This window comes from Mytilus galloprovincialis, chromosome 9 (genome assembly GCF_965363235.1).
Source record: "Mytilus galloprovincialis chromosome 9, xbMytGall1.hap1.1, whole genome shotgun sequence".
Taxonomy (NCBI): Eukaryota; Metazoa; Mollusca; class Bivalvia; order Mytilida; family Mytilidae; genus Mytilus; species Mytilus galloprovincialis.
In genome coordinates, this window is record NC_134846.1 from 2432793 (window position 1) to 2455315 (window position 22523).

Consider the following 22523-nt stretch of genomic DNA (forward strand, 5'->3'; position numbering starts at 1 on the left):
CAATCACGTCAGGGTCATTTAAAAGTAGTCGTTTGGAAGATTTTTTGTCGATATTATCGTTTCCATTTACGAATAATATCCCCAAAACCAGAATAAAGAACTTTAACATATTCAATAGATCATGTAGAGATGCGTTCGCTTTCAGACAATGTATGTAAAGTGAGATAAGACAAAAGTTGAACTAAGAGGACATATTACGTAATCACGGGTCGAAAATCAGATTATGTCCTTACGATTATAGATAAACATGTCAAACAAATGCGTAAATAAACTCATTTTTGAGTCTGTCCCAAGTCAGGAGCCTCTGGCCTTTGTTAGTATTTTAACTTTTAGTTTCTTGTGTACAATTTGGAGTTTACTATGGCGTTCATTATCACTGAACTAGTATATATATTTGTTTAGGGGCCTGCTGAAGAACGCCTCCGGGTGCGGGAATTTGTCGCTGCATTGAAGACCTGTTGATGACCTTCTGATGTTGTCTGCTCTAAGGTCGGGTTGTTGTCTCTTTGACACTGTCCCCATTTCCATTCTCAATTTTATCATCATAGTTACCATACCAGGAATAAAGTTTTGTATCTGCGCCAGGTGCCCGATTCGTCTACTAAAGACTCATCATTGACGCTCGAATCAAAAGAGTTAAAAAGGCCAAATAAAGTAGAAAGTTGAAAAGCATTAAGGACCAAATATTCCTAAATACAGTCAGCATTTTGAATGACTTTCTTCCGGACCATTATGTACAAAATTGTTTGACAATAAAAATAAGTTCAGAAGCATATTTCGAAGATGGATTATCCATTTCAACTGTGATAACCCTATAAATAAGAAGATGTTGCATGAGTACCATTGAGGCAACTCACAATCCAAATCACAATATATAAAAAGTTCGGCCTTCAACACGGAGACTTAATTAGCTCACATCGAATTGCAAGATATGAAGGGCTACAAAATGACTAGTTTAATTAGTTATCAAAGATACCAGGATCATAATTTCATACGTCAGACGCACGTTTCGTCTACATAAGACTCATCAGTGACGCTCAAATCAAAATAATAATAAAGCCAAACCAGTACAAAGTTGAAGACCATTGAGGCCACAAAATTCCAAATACGGCTAAGGTAATCTATTCATTGGATAAGAAAATACTGCGTTTTTTCGAAAAATTCAAAGTTTTGTAAACAGAAAATTTATAAAAATGACCACATCATTGATGTTCATGTCAAAACCGTAGTGCTGACAACTTGACTGATGATTCCCTCGGGACGAAACGCCCACCATCAGTGGCATCGACCCAGTGGTGTAAATAGTAATCAAAGGTACCAGGCTTATAATTTTATACGCCAGACGTGCGTTTCGTCTATCAGTGACGCTCAAATCAAAATTATTATAAAGCCAAACCAGTACAAAGTTGAAGACCATTGAGGACCCAAAATTCCAAATAGGTTGTGCGAAATACGGTTAAGGTAATCTATTCCTGGGATAAGAAAATTCTTAGTTTTATGAAAAATTCAAAGTTTTCTAAACAGGAAATTTATAAAAATGACCATATAATTGATATTCATGTTAACACCGAAGTTCTGACGACTTGGCTGGCGATTCCCTCGAGGAGGAAACGTCCACCAACAGTGGCATCGACCCATTGATGCAAATAGTAGTCAAAGGTACCAGGCTTATAATTTCATACGCTAGACGCGCGTTTCGTCTACATAAGACTCATCAGTGACGATCAAATCAAAACAGTTATAAAGCCAAACCAGTACAAAGTTGAAGAGCATTGAGGACCCAAAAACATTTCAAACAGGAAATTAAACGGTGTTATCTATACACAAACGAAAATCCAGAAACAATTGGGAATCACACCAAAAAACGACAATCACTGAACAAAAGGTTCATACATATACGGCGGTTTTAAACGTTTGAACAGGCACCAGCCTTCATCCTAACCTGATCAAGTAGTGTAAACTTACACTATAACAATATAGTTTGAAATGGTTTTAATCATTATTTTTAAGTAAACATACACTGAACGAATAAGTTTTAAAACATTGGGCCCTATAACAAAGACGGTAATAATAAAGAAAATGGTGTGAACGAAGACAACGTACAATAGTAGTATACCACTGTTCAATAGACATAAATCGATTTTATCTGGTTTACAAACTAAAACTAAGGAAATACATCAACTTGAAAAGGACTATTTGATAACAACTGCCTATGCCTGACTGGGTACAGGATATTTAAGAACACATGTTGGGCTGAACCTGGTTTAATGGCTAGCCAAACCTCTCGCCTATATCATGACAGGAATACAGGGCAGATAAACGCAAGAACACCCAGGACAGAAACATAGTTTTAACACAAATAAATATTATGATTGTGCAATACAAAATTGAAATTTGTTGTTCATAGTAAACGAGTACAGCAGTGACAATTTATCGTCATACTAAATATTCATAAGAAGGGGTACATGTTTATTTTTTATAAATCATGTTCTGTTCTCAAGGTACATGTACAAGTTTTGCATAATTTGCATTGAATTTTGTCAATTTCTATGAAAACTATTACGTAAATTAATTTAGTTTTAAAGTTTTTACAATAAACATTAATTTAAAATCTGTTTCTGCTGTCTGCGGCCTCTCAATTTCAAATGGTCATCTCTTAATATCAATTATTGTCTTTAAGGCTTGTGTAACTGTTATCATTGCATATCGAATTTATTATTTTCCATATATTTTTGTTGAGGTTTGGCAATATAACGTATATCCTTTTATCATCATATCAGCAGTTAAAGATATTTTTCAATTTATATTCAAACAAAAGGCTATTCTTTCTTTCATCACTCGTGCTATATTTAGATATGACGAAACTTTTCATAAGTTAAAAATTAGGAAATAGTTAACTGTGGTTTGTGTTATAAATACTATTAGATATTCTTTTAAGCTAAGATTTAAAATCTCGTTTTTACTGCATTGATATTTGCTAAGTAATTGTAAAATGAAATAAAACTCAGCAAGCCAACACATCTTAAATGTATATGAAATTATATTCATATCGTTTGTTTGCTATTGTGATATTCTTTGTTTGGTCTTTTATTTGTTTTTTTTAAGGCGTATAATTATAGATACATAAATGTTACATGGACTGAGGTTGTTCGGTCACCAATATAATTCCCGGGTGAATATTAAAATAAGGAAATGTTGTATGATTAGCTTTGAGACAACTATCCTCCAAGTTTAAATGAATAGATGTAAGCAATAATAGGCCACCATTAGGTCTTTTTCAATGAGTTAAATCCATACCGGATTGTTAGGTATAAAAGGCCCCAACATAAAAAACATATGAAACAATTCAGTTTAGAAAACTATCGACCTAATTTATAATAATAAAATTGAGAATGAAAATAGGGAATGTGTCAAAGAGACAACAATAAAGATTAAAAAGCAGCATAAGGCCACCAACGAATCTTCAACACAACGAGAAAATCCAGCACCCGACGGCATGCTTCAGCTGGCCTCTAAACAAAAGTGTGTTCATATTTACTTATAATAGAGATTATAATTAAGTCACAACATTTAAACTACAAAACAATTTAAAAAAAAAAAATATGACAGACGCGAACAAACAACAACCACATGTTCTTGGCTTTGAACAGGCTCATAAAGAATGTAGCGGAGTTAAACATGTATGTACTCCTTCCTAACCTGGGGACATTGATGTAACAGTACATAATAAGAACATACTATAAAAATCAGTTGAAAAAGGCTAAATTCATCAGATCAATACAAAGCAGACAAACATCAAACAAATACACAGACACAGGAAGTTGCAGGGTATTAATCTATCCTTCATTCCTTACAACATAATGACATTAAGTACAGATTGGAGAGTATGCACAGATACTGGCAGTTAGTTGGAAGCCAATAACAACTAACAACAAAATCGTGTATCTAAAACTAAACAATCAATCAGTTCACATTTAACATCCAATGGATTTAGTGTTAAGACCACTTGTATAACAGGCGCATTAAATTAAATTATATTGACAACAATATGAAACAAAGAAATATATCAACAAAGAAACAGAAAAGAGCATATAGACAGAGCATATAAGGAAAAAAGGAAGAGAAGATACTTAGAATGCAACCAAAACCTAAAGATAGGAATATTTGTTAAACTTGAATCTTTCAAGGAAATTAGAAAATCGCGAACATAAATGACCTTGAAGACGTCTGGGGTACATGTTTATTTTTTATAAATCATTTTCTGATCTCAAGTTACATGTACAAGTTTTGCATAATTTTGCATTGAATTTTGTCAATTTCAACTATTACGAACATTAATTTTAGTGTTTTAAAAGTTTTTACAAAAAGCATTAGTATTAAATCTTTTCCTGCTGTCTGCAGTCTCTCAATTTCAAATGGTCATCTCTTAATATAAATTATTGTCTTTAAGGCTTGTGTAACTGTTATACTTGCATATTGAATTCATTATTTTCCATATATTTTTGTTGAGTTTTGGCGTTATAACGTATTTCCTTTTATTATCATATCAGCATCAAAAGATATTTTTCAATTTATAATCAAACAAAAGGCATGGCTATTCTTTCTTTCATCACTCGCGGTATATTTAGATATGAGAAACTTTTCATAAGTTAACAATTAGGAAATAGTTAACTGTGATTTGTGTTATAAATATCATTAAATATTCTTTTAAGCTTAGATTTTAAAATCTCGTTTTTACTGCATTGATATTTGCCAAGTAATTGTAAAATGAAATAAAACTTAGCAAGCAAACAAATCTTATATGTATATGACATTGTATTCATATCGTTTGTGTGGGACTGGGGAATAGAAATATGGTTTCTTGGTCTTCTCTCGACCGGCAGTAAAACGCTTGCTGAAGTGGGGCGTCGTAACTCATAACATATAAACAACAAAACAATTTAAGAACAAAACAAAAATGACAGACATGAACTAACCGCAACCACATGCTCTGGGCTTTGAATAGGCATATAAAGAATGTAGTAGTGATAGACATGTATGTATTCGATTAAACCTTCCCTACCTGGGGACATTGATGTTACAGTACATAATAAGATCATACAATAACCAGATGCTCCGCAGGGCGCAGCTTTATACGACCACAGAGTTCGAACCCTGAACAGTTGGGGCAAGTATGGAAACAACATTTAAGCTTGATACAGCTCTGAATTTTGATTGTGATTAAATAAGTGACACAACATAGGTTTCTGACACAGACTAAACAAAGTTTTATTTTGGACCCCGATTTGGACCAACTTGAAAACTGGGCCTATAATCCAAAATCTAAATACATGTTTAGATTCAGCATATCAAAGAATTTGTTAAAATCAAACTAAGTTTAATTTGGGACCCTTTGGACCTTAATGTAGACCAATTTGAAAACGGGACCAAAAATTAAGAATCTACATACACAGTTAGATTCGGCATATCAAAGAACCCCAATTATTCAATTTTTGATGATATCAAACAAAGTTTAATGTTGGACCCTTTGGGCCCCTAATTCCTAAACTGATGGGACAAAAACTCCCAAAATCAATCCCAACCTTCCTTTTATGGTCATAAATCTTGTGTTTAAATTTCATAGATTTCTATTTTACTTATACTAAAGTTATTGTGCGAAAACCAATAAAAATTCTTATTTGGGCCCTTTTTTGGCCCCTAATCCCTAAACTGTTGGGACCAAAAATCCAAAAATCAATCCAAACCTTCCTTATGTGGTCTTAAACCTTGTGTTTTAAATTTCATAGATTTCTATTTTCTTAAACTAATGTTATAGTGCGAAAACTAATGTGTCTTCGAACGACGACGACGACGACGCCAACGTCATACCAAAAAATGGCTGCGGTCGTATAAAAACCAGTTAAAAAAGGCTAAATTCGTCAGATCAATACAAAGCAGACAAACATCAAACAAATACACAGACACAGGAAGTTTCAGGGTATTCATCCATCCTTAATCCCTTACAAAACGAATGTGCAACAAAATGATATTGAGTACAGATTTGAGAGTATGCACAGATATTGACAGTTAGTTCGAAGCCAATAACAACTAACAAAAAAATCGTGTATCTAAGACTAAACAATCAATCAGTTCACATTTAACATCCAATGGATTTAGTGTAAAGACCACTTGTACAACAGTCGCATAAAATTAAAATATATTGAACATATTCAATAGGTAAAAATATAAAAAAGGAGTACATCAGTCAACCATTGTGTTATAATCTTTATCACTATGAAACAAAGAAATATATCAACAAAGAAACAGAAAAGGGCATATAGACAAAGCAAATAAGCAAAAAAAGGAAGAGAAGATACTTAGAATGCAACCAAAACCTAAAGGTAGGAATATTTGTTAAACTTGAATCTTTCAAGGAAATTAGAAAATCGCGAACATAAATGACCTTGAAGACACCAGAAAAGGTTAAAACTTGAAATAACGTTCCCGTGTTAAGAAGATAACTTCCTGTTAACCATCGGTACTTGTAGGTTTTCATATCTAAACCCTGACTAAATGTGACAGTTACAGATGACAACATGACATTTTGAGACCAATGACTGTTATGAATTTGAATAACAAAATGATTGAATGATATAAATCAAAAGCAGTTCGTTTACAAAAAAAATAGCGAATTTTACTAGTAGCATTGTTTGATTAGAGCAAGTTACAAAATGGTGTTATGTCACATTCGATGTTACACATCTGAGTAAAGAGGATGGAATCAAGTCTACAGCAATCGAAATAAATTCGTTATCATCTGTTTCTATTATGATGTGTTCTCAAAAATTCCGAAGGGGATGAATTCCAATTTACCGTTCTGATAAAAATAAAATAAATAAAAAGCCCTGAAGTTTGCAACGAGATAATGAATACCAAATATTTTGTTCTATAGTTAAGATCTCAACCAACAAATTGTTGATGGAATTGAAGGTAAAAAGCCGACTGTATCTGTTGTTAATTGGAATTAATTGCTAGATCAACAAAAACGCCAGACCTGGTTGTACTTAATTGGTGTCTATACAGAAGAACGCATTTAAATAATAATACCTTTTTCTTTTAAATCAAATTAAAATGCAATATATGAAATCTGCCTCATAAGAATAAAAAAGTAAGTCGTAGAAGAGTTAACTGTTGTATCATTGAAGTATTATATTGACAGGAACTACAACGATTAATTAGCATTTATTTATAACTCGGGTAGCTCTGTAGAAAAGATATGGAAACTGTCTAATTAGTACGCTGTCGTTAATTTCTTTTGTGACTATCTGCGATGCCGCGGTCATAAATTGATCAGAGATATTCTTATCAATCACGTGGTTTTTATCGAGACAGCTTAACAATATTACCTGTCGTAAAACACCTTTACTTATTTCAATCGCGTCGGTAGACCTTTATTCGTGAACAACTTATTCAAACTAATCGACTGATGCATAAAAAATGAAAATCGGCCCAGAATTAATTATTCTACAACGATTTGAAATAGTGAGTGACATTATTTTATTAGTTTGTGGGTGAAGTTTAAATCTCGATTAAGGTGTGTTCCGGTTACCGCCGGTTAACAATAAATATATTTGATAAATATTAAAACTGTGAAGTTTAGAGTAATATATATGGTTAAGTTACTGGATAATCCTGGAAAGTAGAAATTTCCAGTTTACAGTACGAAAATAAATCGAGCAAGTACCAATCAATAAAATACAGCAGAGGAAAACAGAGATATAACTACGTTATATAGCCATTTATATAATACATTTCTGTCCCCTAAAATATGTTATCACTATCCGACCAAATAAAACCGTCCAAATGATACTGGTAAATATTATTGAACAGTCGCACAAGAGTTTGTATAATGTCACTATACAAATCCTTGAGTCGCAGTACTGAAAAAAAATTTCAACACATCGGGGTTCAGCTGAACATTTGTATATACCAACCAATGATCTTACCCTGGATTTAGAGCGAAACTTAATAATTCCTACATTTATCTAAAATCTCTTTGATCATTTGATTTTATCAGAACGATCATTTACAATCGTCTTAAATATGCAGGAAATGTGTGCCACTCAGTGGAGTAAACAGTAGTTATTATATAATATATAATCACAACTTGCGATATATATTACATATAGTCCAATTTCTACCGAAAAATAAATCAATAAAAATGGGGCATTTATTCAATAAGTTTTGTACAAATTTCCATCGTCAATGTGTTTTTCTATAGAATTAATGATGACTCGTATTAATCCATCAATCACTCAATCGGCACACATATGCAGATGTAAGGTAACGGAATCTGCCGAGGTTTGCCGATTGCTGTTTCCTAAGAATTTATCACAACTTTCGATTTCTTCGTTTATTTCCATAATCCCGAAAGCAACCGAGAATGACAATATTGTAGGGCACCACACGCTGGTATGTAAATAATGTGCCATGTTTCAAGCTAATTAACATGTCATTAAATTGCGCGCGGCATCGCAGATGAAACGTTTGAAGTCTGGTCGTAGTAGTTCCTGTCAATTTAATACTTCCATGGTTGTATGAAAGCTGATAATCTGTTGAAAAATAATTACATCCACCTAGAAGTAACACATATTTTGTTTATAGAAAATCAAACACATTGGAGTTTCATATATTTTATTTGAATCAGATAATTAGTTTAAAAATATGCTTAATGTCATCCTTTAACAAGACATTATTATTCTATTATTTTGATATATTTCCAAGACAGGAAGATGGCTCTTTTTATATCATATTTCATTTCTGTGTGTGTGTTACATTTTTTTCTGTTGTGTAGTAGTTCTACGTTTATATTTGATGCGTTTCACTCAGTTTTAGTTTGTAACCCGGATTTGTTTTTTTCTCAATCGATTTATGAATTTCGACCGTCGGTATACTACTGTTGCCTTTATTTAGATTCATAAAATACGGTATATTAATCTGAGGTCAAGAAGCTGTGAAGGATTAATTTTGGTCTATTTACTTCAATTTAAACCTTAAAATTGATTTATTTTGAAAACTAAGATGCAGTGAGAACGTAAATAATACTTCTATCTACAAGATATCAAATAACAAGGATATGATCAACGGTTTATCACAGTACGGCCTTACTATTTTCTAGTATTGACTTGTCTTGGAAGATTTCTAATGAGTTATCTTTTTAAAAACTTATTATTTCTATAATTATAGAATAATGAGTTGTTTCCTTTATCTCAAAGTTGTTGTAGTCCTTTTTATAATGATATCGTATAACAGCTCTTCAAAAAATAATATACTGGAAAGTGAATTGGTGGTGAATAAATAATAAATCAAGTTGAATTTGTGAATTAGGAGTGTTAACACAAGCCAACAAATCTAATATGTACATGACATTGTATTCATATCGTTTGTTTGCTATTGTGATATTCATTGTTGGGTCTTTTATTTCTTTTATTTTGATCCGTATAATTATAGATACATAAATGTTACATGGACTGAGGTTGTTCGGTCACCAACGTAATTCCCTGGTGAATATTACAATAAGGAAATATTGTATGATTAGCATTGATACAACTATCCACCAAGTTTAAATGACGTACATTTAAGCAATAATTGTCCACCGTAAGGTCTTTTTCAATGAGTTAAGAATTATAAAATAATTAGTTGTTTTCCTTATCTCAAAGTTTTGTAGTCTTTTTTATAATGATATCGTATAACAGCTCATCAGAAAATAATATACTGGAAAGATACTTCAATTTGTAGTGGATAAATAATACATCATGTTGAATTTGTGAATTAGGAGTGTTAAAGTATTAAACAGCATTCTTTAACCCGGCCTCTACACGTGCCTGTGTATGTCAGGACGTTCATCACAGTTATATCCTTATAAGTTTTTGGTTATAAGGTTTTAACGTTGATGGCGGATAATGTATAGTCTTTGTTAAACTTATTCTGGACATTTCTAGTATCTAGAAGAGTCAACTAGAATAACATACCATTACTTCTGTCTACTGGTGAGGACCATATCTTGACTACGTTGATTTTTGGTTGGGTTTTGTTTTTGTGTCTTACGACTATCTTATGGACGTAAAACAAATATCTTCTATAGATCATGTAGTTGAAATAAGATGAAAAATCAACACTGTAATTGTGATACATATACTATATTAAGTTTGCAAAATGTGGAATTCTCTATCTTAAATGGAAATCCCAGGTTTAATATAAACAGATATACAGTACCAAAAACAAAAGAACATATCAGTTATACAATAATTGCGTTTACGAATAGACGATACAATGCGATAAACAACCATGTGCCATCAACCATTACAAATCTGAAATACTCGAGACGTATGAATATTACATAAATATTTCAATCAATATTTAACATTAACGTTTGGTTTACATAATGTTACAGAACTAACGTGTATAATTGTTTTTACAATTGATCAGATAGACTAAATGGTCTACATCCCTCCAAGTATCGCTAAATTATTTCCAGTCGGAAGAAGTTGTATCGAGGAACCACAACTAGAAAGTAGTTTTACCTGTGAACACTTGTGAATTTTTAACATGTTGTCCAAAGTTTGTAACTCTGTTTTCAAAGAGTCTATTGTTTGTTCTAAGCTACATTGATCTTCCTCCAATGCATTAACATCCTGCCAAAATAAAATGAGTTCATTATTGTTTAATATCTTGATTGGATCGTGGTTTTAACATATGATTTGATTGAGACTGCATTTAACAACTTTCTCTGCGAAACATGTGAAATTTGATATTTCTGTGTATCCACCGAAATGAATTCTTATAAGAATTAGGAGATGTTGTATAATAGCTAATAAGACAACTGTCCCTCAGAGTCCAAATGAAGTTGATGTAAGGAATAATAGGCGAAATAAAATCGATAATATATGTTATATCAACAATGCGATTTATGCTTATTTTGCATTTTTCAAACAATTTGCAGAATTTGAAAAAAAATATTACTAAAGCGCATCTTGAATGATTCAAATCGGATTGTAGTTTAATCATAGATAAACACGCTGTTATGAACTTTTTTGTGAGGGGCTTATTTCATTCTTAATTTTTTTTTCGTGAAGAACAGTGTCGTAAAATGTCATGGTTCACCTTTAAAGATTACATTTTATTTTCTGAAAATCGTCAATTCATAATAATAAGCATTGAACGATTCTTTTGTGTAAATATTGTATACCTCTTATGACTGTTATGCTTATGTTCAAGCGTTGTTAGATATTCTTATGTGGAGTAAATACGATTAAAGGACACTTTCAAAATCTCTATAATGTTGAGAATGAAGTTTAATTTCTCCCCGTATTTAAATATGAGTAATTTCTTTATATTGGTGTTTTGAAAAGGTGATACAATTATATGCAACCAACGTTGATGAAAGTCTCAAATTAGTTTGATATATATATATATATATATATATATATATAAAGAAATGTTTGCATTTGAGTTTTTTTCAAATTAAAAATGAATCTTATTTTAATATTATTTCATGTAAAGCGGACAAAAATATTTTGTACTTTTTCTAGTTCTGCTATTCTGGTTTTCTGTCTTGACCGTGTACGGACAGCTGATCCTCTATTCTGTTCTTTTCGTCTGTTACGTTTGAATACTTCTTCTTCTGTTAACTGTATCAATAAAGATAGAAGATGAATTATCAATGACCCTTGCAGGATTTATTATGTTTATATTTCACACACTACAACTGCAATAAATGTTTAAACAACTAAGAACACAACTAAACAAAAAGAAACGTTATGACAGAAACAAGCATTATACTTCTTGGAAAAATTGAAATGCTGATGCCATCAAAAGTGTTTGTTTTTCATCCTTCGTCATCGTTTAAAAAAAGAAAATATTAGGTGCTATTTCATTGTTACATTTGAAACATATACACGACTTTATTTAGTTAGCGAAGATAAGAAATAAATAGAGGAGAATGGATTTTTCGTCACTATCTTTTGATTTTGCTATTTGATTAAGGAATATTCGTCTTGGATTTTCCTTTGAGTTCAACAGTCTTGTTATTTTTTACTTTTTTAGCAATGGGTCGATACTGCTGTTCGTGGGTTATCAGTCCCCGCGGGTATCATAAGTCCAGTAGTTAGTACTTCAATTCGGTAGTATCATCATTTAGAACACACCTTACATCTAAATCACTCGAAATTGACCTGATATAGAATAAGCTATTTTCAATTTTTTAGGTCAATTTTGGTGATAAAGCTCATCAAAATTTCAAGTTTTTACATATCCTTGTCTTTTTTATATTTGAATTTGTGCGTCACTGCTGAAGGTAAATCAAGAAAAGGCTTCGGACGCATGAAATCTATATAGTTTCGTTTTCATTTTTTATTTTGTTTTGTACACTTTGACATACAGATTCAGAATACTTATTCAGTACTTCCGTCAGCAGTCTCCTCTGACTGTCAAGGTCAATTATCAACAAAATGGTGTTATGCTTAATTTTAACAAGAAGACGTTTTCATTTAAATGAGTGCCCATGAGACTGAAACCCAGCAATTTCCTTAATGTTAATTTAACAAAAACATAGAAACAACTGTTCATGTTCTAGCCTTAAGATGATTAATTTGGTCCTTTTTCGGAAAACTTACTGAATATTGAACACGTCGACGTTGATCCACTTTTAATTCTTCCTTTCCAGATTCAACCCTCTTACACTGAATTTTTAATTTGATTTCTTCCTTTATCAAAGGGAGACAACTCTCGTCTTCGAGACATTGTTGAATAGCGTTAACCATTATCTCCTCTTCTTCATTCTTAGTTTTTGCCTTTTCAATGTCTGTTGGAACTTTCATCTGAAAATATATTGAAAAAATATTTTTTTTTTACTAAACTCAAATAAATATTCAAAATGGGAACGTCCGTAAAGTCTGATTGATTGAACGCTCAACTATATCAATTAAAGGAACGACTAGACAACAACTGTCATAGATATCAAATAAGAAAATGTTTTAACTTATAAATCAAAGTTGGGATCAGTTGCATTTCCGGTACGTTTATTTGTATTGCGAACCTGAAACTCAAAAACGTCACACCATCTACAAAATTTGAAAACAAATTTCCGATTAAAATGTTGGATAAAAAAAAAACAAAAGCAGGCTTATATTCCATGTTTTGCGAATGCTTACATTGCGTTTGATTCGTTATTTGATTTAAAAGTAAAATCACAAAAGTTTTCTGACGTCAGATACGCAAATCAATGAATGTGTTTGTAGATAGATGTATTTTGTTTTCTGTTAAATTGTTCCTTTTAAAATTGTTACACGATGATGACTGCTGGACCCATTTTTTGACTATTTTATTTATTATGTCTGTTTAGTTCACGCATCATTGTAAATATAACGGAATTTGATGAGACAGTCATCAAAGTGAGAGGGTTAGCGATATAACACTAGGTTTAATCCAGCATTTTCTTCATTTGAAAATGCCTGTACCAAGTCAGGAATATGACAGTTCTTGTCCATTCGTTTTTGATGTTTTTTGTTATTTAATTTTGCCATGTGATTATGGACTTTCCGATTGGATTTTCCACTGAGTTCAGTATTTTTGTGATTTGACTTTATACTGAACTACGAGGAAAATACAAAACGGAAAGTCCTTTATCAAATATCAAAATCAAAAGCTAATACACATCAAACGAATGGGTAACAACTCAACTGTCATATTCCTTACTTAGTACAGACATTTTATAATTTTAGAAAATGGCGAACTTCAACCTAGATCTATAGCTAGCTAAACCTCTCACATGTATGTTAGTCGCATCAAATTCCATTATATTGCATTGACAACGCTGCGTGAACAAATCAAACAAAAATGTAAGGTAAAAATGTCAAAAACGGGATACAGCAGTTAACATTGTGTTATAATCTTGATCACTAAAAACCAAACAGATTTGTAACAAAGAAGAACAAAATATAGACAAAGCACATGGCAAAAATGAACGACAAGCATACAAACCCACATATTTACTCTGCATCACATCATTGGTTTGCTTATTAAGAAAATCCAATTCGTTAATAATGAAACGTTATCATTTCTTGCATAACTTTACGACAAACGAGATAATTTCAGCTTCCCAATGTGAACTTTCCGTACGGTGACCTATAGTTGTTAATGTCTGTGTCATTTTGGTCTTTTGTGGATAGTTATCATACCACACCTTCTTTTTTATATTTCCATTTCTATGTAGCAACATTCCAGCAACGCCTGCTTACGAAGTTTATATCTCCAAATTGATACGATATTCCCGCGCTTGTATTTCTTATCACGATTTCCATGAGGATTGCTGCTAACAAGGAAGCTTTCAAAGCAATATTTCCAAATGGTGAAGTTGAAATCATCCCTTCGTCAATTGTACGGACACCATCACAAGTTAGTTGACCGTTTTGTAATAACCATTTTATAGATGATATGTTTTTTTACAATCCCCTTACCTTTAAATGAATGTGACCTACCGAATTAGACTATCTACCAGGTTTGTAATAACATGAGCAACTCGACGGGTGCCATCTGTGGAACAGGATCTGCTTACTATTCTGGAGCACCTGCGATCACCCCCAGTTTTTGGGGGTATTGGTGACGCTCACTCTTTATGTTGTTTCTTGTGTATTATTATTTGTCTGTTTGTCTTTTTTCATTTTTAGCCATTGCGTTGTCAGTTTTGTTTCGATTTATACGTTTGACGGTTCCTCTGGTATCTTTCGCTCCTCTTTTTGCAATTAGTAATTAAAAAATTAAAGCAATAAACATTTGATCGATATCTTCGATTTTCTATCAAATGTCATCAGACGTTTTCTAGTTCGCACTTGAATATTTAAACGTTATTAGAATATTCATTAGTCGCGTTCTTATTCTTGTTATATAACGTTACCGTTAACTTTCGACAATAATGGTTTTCTTTGCAATGGACAGGCTTGCTTAAGTAAATTTTATAAAAAGACTAACCGTTCTCATTGCAATTAAAACCTTATTCAGTAAATATGAGGTTTGTTTTAAGTTTTTTGTGAATTTCAATCAGTTTCAAGAATATATTTGTACTATAAGGGGAATGCGTGTCTTTTTTGTTGATCTTGTTGAGAAAAAAATGTATGGCTATCCAAGTATTTTTAGCCATAATTGAGGGCATTTCTGGTAAAGGCGTTTGATCAATTCGTTAAATTTTACTTGTCGATTTTTAGGGAAACTGTACCTTTAAATAGACTCAAAATGCCTGCAAAGTGACTATCGTATTATACCATTCAATTTGATTCAAACGTCCACAACTTTACAATTTCCGAGCAAACATAAAGAGCTTTTAAGCATAACGAGAAATACAATTTAGAAGTACTGACTGATATCACAAGTACATAGATGCAATGATTAATAAATGTAGTCATATGGAATAAGGCCAAGGAGACGGTAGCTTAACTAAAGTAGGTTGTCAGGTATTATCAACCGAAATCATAAATATAAAAAGCAAAAAAATGTATAATTTTGGGAGAGTTTGTTTGGTTTGGGAAAAGATGGCTTGATATCGGAAAGGATTATCGTGCCAACTTTTGATTGCGTTAATAAAGACGCCATTTTTGTTTAGGATATGCATGTAATCATAATCATATTTTTGCAATTTCATGAACTTACAAATTAGTCTTGTTGATAAAATACATAAATCAATGCACAAAGCCAAATCATACAAATATCTTACCGTGTATTTTCCATTGATCGCGAATAATTAATTACACGAGGAAACTACTGAACTAATTATATATCCAGCTTGTGAAAATTTTCATGTTCATGGGAAACCCAATCTATTTTTATATTTGTGTAAGTCATGATATAATCTTTATAAAGCTACACGTAGCATGTCTATTGATATATCGGTGAATACATACAGCTGTCTGCCTTTAAAAGTTATCATAATTTACCTCCGTACCATAATAACAATCATATTTACAAATACAAATATAGCTTTGATTAATATAATATGTTCAGGCTTGTGCTCCTTGTTGTTTTACGGTCAAATATACATATCATTTTGTAGACCCGAAAAGGTCACAGTGTTGATATTGTATGAATGAAATATACTTAGAAGACGAAATATATGACAGCAATGCTTTCAAATATTTGCAATATTGTCTCTTTTTTCGCTTAAATAAAAGTACGAGTGACACATCATCATCTCAGGTTGTACAGGAAACTTTAAGTCAAATCAGGTGACATAAATTTATTTATATTATTTCACTTTAGTCTGTCAACACTCAAAAGAATGAGTTTCCCAATCACGATTGTGTTTAGGAAGAAGTTTGGCATAGAGACGGACTTTATTAATATGGGGTGGATTGAGTCCGCATAAACATATTTATCCCCACTACATGTGCCTGTTCCAATGCAAGAACCTGCAGTTCAGTGCGCGATTGTTGTTTGTTCTAAAGTAATCAATAGATCAACGAATAACATTCAAAATATTTGGAGCAAACCCTCTACTATGAGGTGTGTTTAAATGGTTTGATTTATGACATATTTTTGATACAAGTTATTAGTTATCAACTCCTTTCAGCATTAATTATTTTTTAAAAGTATCGGAAATTCAGAAGACAATTCATGTTTACTCGATCGCCAATGTTCCTAACGCATTTAATAACACGATATAGCTTAACTAAATAATATTATGTTCGATTTTAAAAATCTTCGCCTCCAATCCTTTCGACATTCTGGCCTTATACTAGTATTATATTGTATACTTTAATTAGTGTTTTACATGAGTGACATGTACATGATGTAACATTGGTTTTGTAAAAATGCACTGTAAGTAATAAGTGGGAAAATTATTCTTTTTTTACATTAAGATTTATGTGAAATACTTAAGCATGTTGGTGTCGCCTCAATCACGGTATTTTATCTAATGTATCATTCATTCATTTGAATTTTAAACGTATACTTTATTAGTTAGTATTATTCCCTGCAATTCCTCAAATCTTTATTAAACCAATATTAGCAATTTTGCAATCTATATATAAACAACATGTAATCGTCTTTAAACACTCCTAGTGGTATTTTTAGATATGACGAAACAGTAAGTCAATGATGTCTTTTCGGATTGTTTAATTAGATAAGGTAGGATGTCATATTAAGATTATGATGTTACATATTTAGAATAAGTTTATCGTCACTTTGTTTTCGCTGCATTCCAATTTACGTGATGGTACTTCAAATTGACATTGCATATGATAAGTTCGTTACTAGTATTTGGTGATGTATATAATCATATAGAAATACGATGTGATTAGTTTCAGGCATTGTGGTGTTTGGTTTTATTGGCATAATGATTATTTATATAAATTTTCTGCATAAATTGTGCTTAATATAATTGACTTAATCTACACCTGTGTTCCCAATTGGTTAACCACTATCATCACATTAGCAGAATATGTATAGCACAATAATAACCATTTAGAAAGTAAAAAGCACTTGCAAATACATGTGGATACCACAGTAGTCGAAAACTAAGTGCCAGTCTCAACATTTCAAATATATACAGGAATGCATTACTGATTAAACCTATGTTACATGTATCACTATTATTGAAGAATTCTCTCGATAATTATATGTAGAATATTTGATAAATTTCGAAGTAAGTCCACATATATGCAGCAATGTATTTACAAATAGTATCCCGTCACGGAAGTATTGTGAGGTTTTTTTTAACTTATGTGATTAAATGTTCCTTTTATATCAGTTGCATCTGTTTTCCAACCGAAAATATCAAAAGTAATTTCTGACTCTATGCGAATTTCATACAAGTCAGCATTTTTGATAGCTATAAATTCAGTGTTAATCAACAATTTTCTACATTATAAAATGACAATACCAAATCAGGAATATGACTTTTTTTCATTCGTTGATATGTTTGCGCTTTTGATTTTGTATCTTTCTGTGTTGAATTTTCCTTGGAGTTCAGTATTTTTTATTTTACATTTTTTTTATATCCTACGTCTTTAATCCGAAAGCTTCATACAATTTACAGAGTATTTTTTCATAACAAACCTTCCTTAATTTTTTTTTTTTTTTAAATTATAAAGACATTCTAAGGTTTCAACTTAGTCATGCAAATAAGGCTGTGACTTATATGTTCTGTTTTGTCATATAGCTCTATAAATGTTAGTTTTATACATCTGTGACTTCCAAATATTCAGTTTGAGTAGTTAGTTATCAAAGGTACCAGGATTATAATTTAATACGCCAGACGCGCGTTTCGTCTACATAAGACTCATCAGTGACGCTCAGATCAAAACAGTTAAAATGCCAAACAAATACAAAGTTGAAGAGCATTGAGGACCCAAAAATTCCTAAAAGTTGTGCCAAATACGGCTAAGGTAATCTACTCCTGGGCGTAAGAAAATCCTTAGTTTTTCGAAAAATTAAAAGTTTTGTAAACAGAAAATTTATAGAAATGACCATATAATTGATATTCATGTCAACACCGAAGTGCTGACTACTGGGCTGGTGATACCCTCGGGGACGAAACGTCCACCAGCAGTGGCATCGACCCAGTGGTGTAAATAGTTATCAAAGGTACCAGGATTATAATTTAATACGCCAGACGCGCGTTTCGTCTACATAAGACTCATCAGTGACGCTCAGATCAAAACAGTTAAAATGCCAAACAAATACAAAGTTGAAGAGCATTGAGGACCCAAAAATTCCTAAAAGTTGTGCCAAATACGGCTAAGGTAATCTACTCCTGGGCGTAAGAAAATCCTTAGTTTTTCGAAAAATTAAAAGTTTTGTAAACAGAAAATTTATAGAAATGACCATATAATTGATATTCATGTCAACACCGAAGTGCTGACTACTGGGCTGGTGATACCCTCGGGGACGAAACGTCCACCAGCAGTGGCATCGACCCAGTGGTGTAAATAGTTATCAAAGGTACCAGGATTATAATTTAATACGCCAGACGCGCGTTTCGTCTACATAAGACTCATCAGTGACGCTCAGATCAAAACAGTTAAAATGCCAAACAAATACAAAGTTGAAGAGCATTGAGGACCCAAAAATTCCTAAAAGTTGTGCCAAATACGGCTAAGGTAATCTACTCCTGGGCGTAAGAAAATCCTTAGTTTTTCGAAAAATTAAAAGTTTTGTAAACAGAAAATTTATAGAAATGACCATATAATTGATATTCATGTCAACACCGAAGTGCTGACTACTGGGCTGGTGATACCCTCGGGGACGAAACGTCCACCAGCAGTGGCATCGACCCAGTGGTGTAAATAGTTATCAAAGGTACCAGGATTTGAGCATTCCCGATTAAGATAAATAGTACGCCAGACGCGCTTTTCGTCTACATAAGACTCATCAGTGACGCTCAAATCGAAATATTTATAATGCCAAACAAGTTCAAAGTTGAAGAACATTGAGGATTCAAAATTCCAAAAAGTTGTGCCAAATACGGCTAAGGTAATCTATGCCTGAAATAAGAAAATCCTTAGTTTTTCGAAACAGGAAATTTATTAAAATGACCACATGATTGATATTCATGTCAACACCGAAATGTTGATTACTGGGCTGGTGATACCCTCGGGCACGAAACGTACACCAGCAGTGTCATCGACCCAGTGGTTTAAATAGTTATCATAAGTACCAGGATTATAATTTGGTACGCCAGACGCGCGTTTCGTCTACATAAGACTCATCAGTGACGCTCAAATCGAAATATTTATAAAGCCAAACAAGTACAAAGTTGAAGAGCAAAGATAAAGCCAGGAAAACTGCTTCCGATGCAGGGAATTTAACAGAAACAAATAACATATTTCATATTACAAACACAGTGTGAATGACGAGATGGTTTCTTAAATTCAACTTTCGAACAAACGTGAACCATACCATATTAATTCTTCCTATTTTCAGCTTACTATTGACAAACAAACGGTGGTAATTGTGGAAAAACCGTTCAATACAAGCTAATTATAACATACAAAAATGAAAAGATTTTTAACAATACAGAAATAGCTATGCCCTCAGCAAGGTAAATGTTATACACACGAAAGCGATCTTGACGATATAAACATTTATAAAACAGTCATCAATATTACTAATGCTCAATTGTTTTCTGTTTATTACATAGCTAGGGTGTTTTTACATTGTCTTTTGGTTTTTTGTTGCACTTAAGTGTTTCTGTTGTTTCGTTGTTTTTCCTCTTATAGTTGATGTGTTTTCCTCAGTTTTAATTTGTAAGCAGGGTTTGTTTTCTCTCAATCGATTTATGACTTTCGAGCAGTGATATACTACTGTTGCCTTTATTTACCACAGGGGGAAATCCAGAACTATTTATAATTGATCAATGAAATTATTCTTCGCACACAAGAGGTGTCCTTCACACGAGCAATCTTTAGATGCATATATGTCTGAAATGTGATTTATTGATGTAATAATAACAGTGATGTGAATCACTGTTGTAATTTAAGGATTGCTATTTTATGCATTTGAGTTAAATGTAAAATGCCCTGGATATTTCTTTTAATGTGTATTAATTTTTTTTTAAATGTCTAGACTAGCTACAATAACAGTATTACAATTTGTTGAGTTCTTAATTGTTAAAAATCACATGTAAACATTCAATTGTCACAATTTTGGTGTAAGTTCAATCTCTGTCTCATTAATGATTTCCTCTTTATTTATAGAAAGATGATAATGACGTAACTGATGTATCTTTGTTAAAACAAATCTCTTTCGTTGGCAACATCTTCTTATCAGTTCTTTTGTCTTTTGATTAGCTGTTGTACATGACTATTCTAAATCTCCTGTATTTCATATCTTACAAGGAAATCATCTGTCGAATATAAATATTTTCTTAAATATTGTCTTATATACTGAAGTATATAACCTCTTATAAGAGTTGGATTCTCCATCGTAAGTGTTTTCAAATCGCTATAAATGATATTTATAAATGAGAAATGAATTTTAGTCCGTATTCTTAATCAATTAAATACAACAAAAAAAGATCATATGTTCAGGCATTAAAAGTGGGCGAATATAACAGAGAGACATTCAAACTAAAAAAAAACTAAAAATAGATTGATAATGTCTTTGTTAAAAACAACAACAACAAAAAACAAACAATACTAAACATAATACAACATAGAAAACTGAACCTCACCAAAACATAGGCTTCATCTCAGGTGTTACATAAGGGTAAGCAGATCCGGTAACACTCGTCGTATTGCTAATATTAGACCAAACCCGATAATGTCTAAATCTGTAGGTCACAATCAATAAAGGCGACGGGATTGTAGTTAGAAACATATTCGCTATCATCTATGAAACGGGTCTTCCGTAACGGTCAACCAACTCATGATGGCGTCGGTTATACAAAAAAGGGACGAAAGATACCAAAGGAACAGTCAAACTCATAGATCGAAAATAAACTGACAACGCCATGGCTAAAAAAAAAGACAAACAGACAAATATTAGTATACAAGACAAACCATAGAAAACTAACGACTAAACAACATGAATCCCACCAAAAACTGGGGATGATCTCAGGTGCTCCGGAAGGGTAAGCAGATCCTGCTCCAAATGTGGCATACATCGTGTTTCTCATGTGTTTTCAAACCCGGTAAATACTCTTATTCGTTAGGTCACGAAAAAGGGAAATGGATTGTTGTTTCCACATAAGGAACATATCCGATATTAACTATGAAATGATTATTCCATAACAGTCAACCAAACTCGTGATGGCGTCCGTAAAATGTACGAATAACATTAACGGTACCAATTTTCCTGCCCCAGATGCGCATTTCGACAATACATGTCTCATCAGTGATGCTCGTGGCCAAAACATATGAAATCCAAAGCGTATATTAAAAAAGAAGAGCTATAATCCAAAAGGTCCAAAAAGTATAGCCAAATCCGTGAAAGGAATCAGAGCTTAGCATGAGGGAGATACGTTCCTTAATTTATAATAATTTCTAACATTTTGTAACAGCAAATTTTAAAAACACAAAAAAATAACGACGAAGGAATGATTCAACTTCACCATTTGGAATTCTTGGCTTCATTGTTTCTTTGTAAGCAGCAACCCACTATCTAGGAAATCATTTTAGCAAATACAAGCCCGGTAATATCGTATCAATTGGAAAACATATGAAATCCAAAGTGTGTATTTAAGATGAAGAGCTATAATCCAAAAGGTCCAAAAAGTATAGCCGAATCCGTGAAAGGAATCAGAGCTTTGCATGAGGGAGATACATTCCTTAATTTATAATAATTTCTAACATTTTGTAACAGCAAATTTTAATAACACAAAAAAATAACGACGAAGGAATGATTCAACTTCACCATTTGGAATTCTTGGTTTAATTGTTTCTTTGTAAGCAGCAACTCACTATCTAGGAAATCATTGCAGCAAATACAAGCCCGGGAATATCGTATCAATTGGAAAACATATACTCCGTTTGCAGGCGTGGCCGAAATGTTGCATC

General features: G+C 32.4%; 1 protein-coding gene across 1 annotated transcript; it reads right to left on the minus strand.

Annotated features, from left to right (window-relative positions):
• Positions 1-10162: 10162 nt before the first annotated feature.
• LOC143044239 (uncharacterized) lies at positions 10163-15848 on the minus strand. Its single transcript, XM_076216166.1, has 4 exons — positions 15746-15848; positions 12654-12857; positions 11562-11669; positions 10163-10673 (listed from the first exon to the last, which is right to left on the minus strand). The coding sequence occupies exons 2-4, from the start codon at positions 12855-12857 to the stop codon at positions 10482-10484; spliced, it is 504 nt and encodes a 167-aa protein (XP_076072281.1). The 5' UTR covers positions 15746-15848; the 3' UTR covers positions 10163-10481.
• Between the last annotated feature and the right edge of the window lie 6675 nt (positions 15849-22523).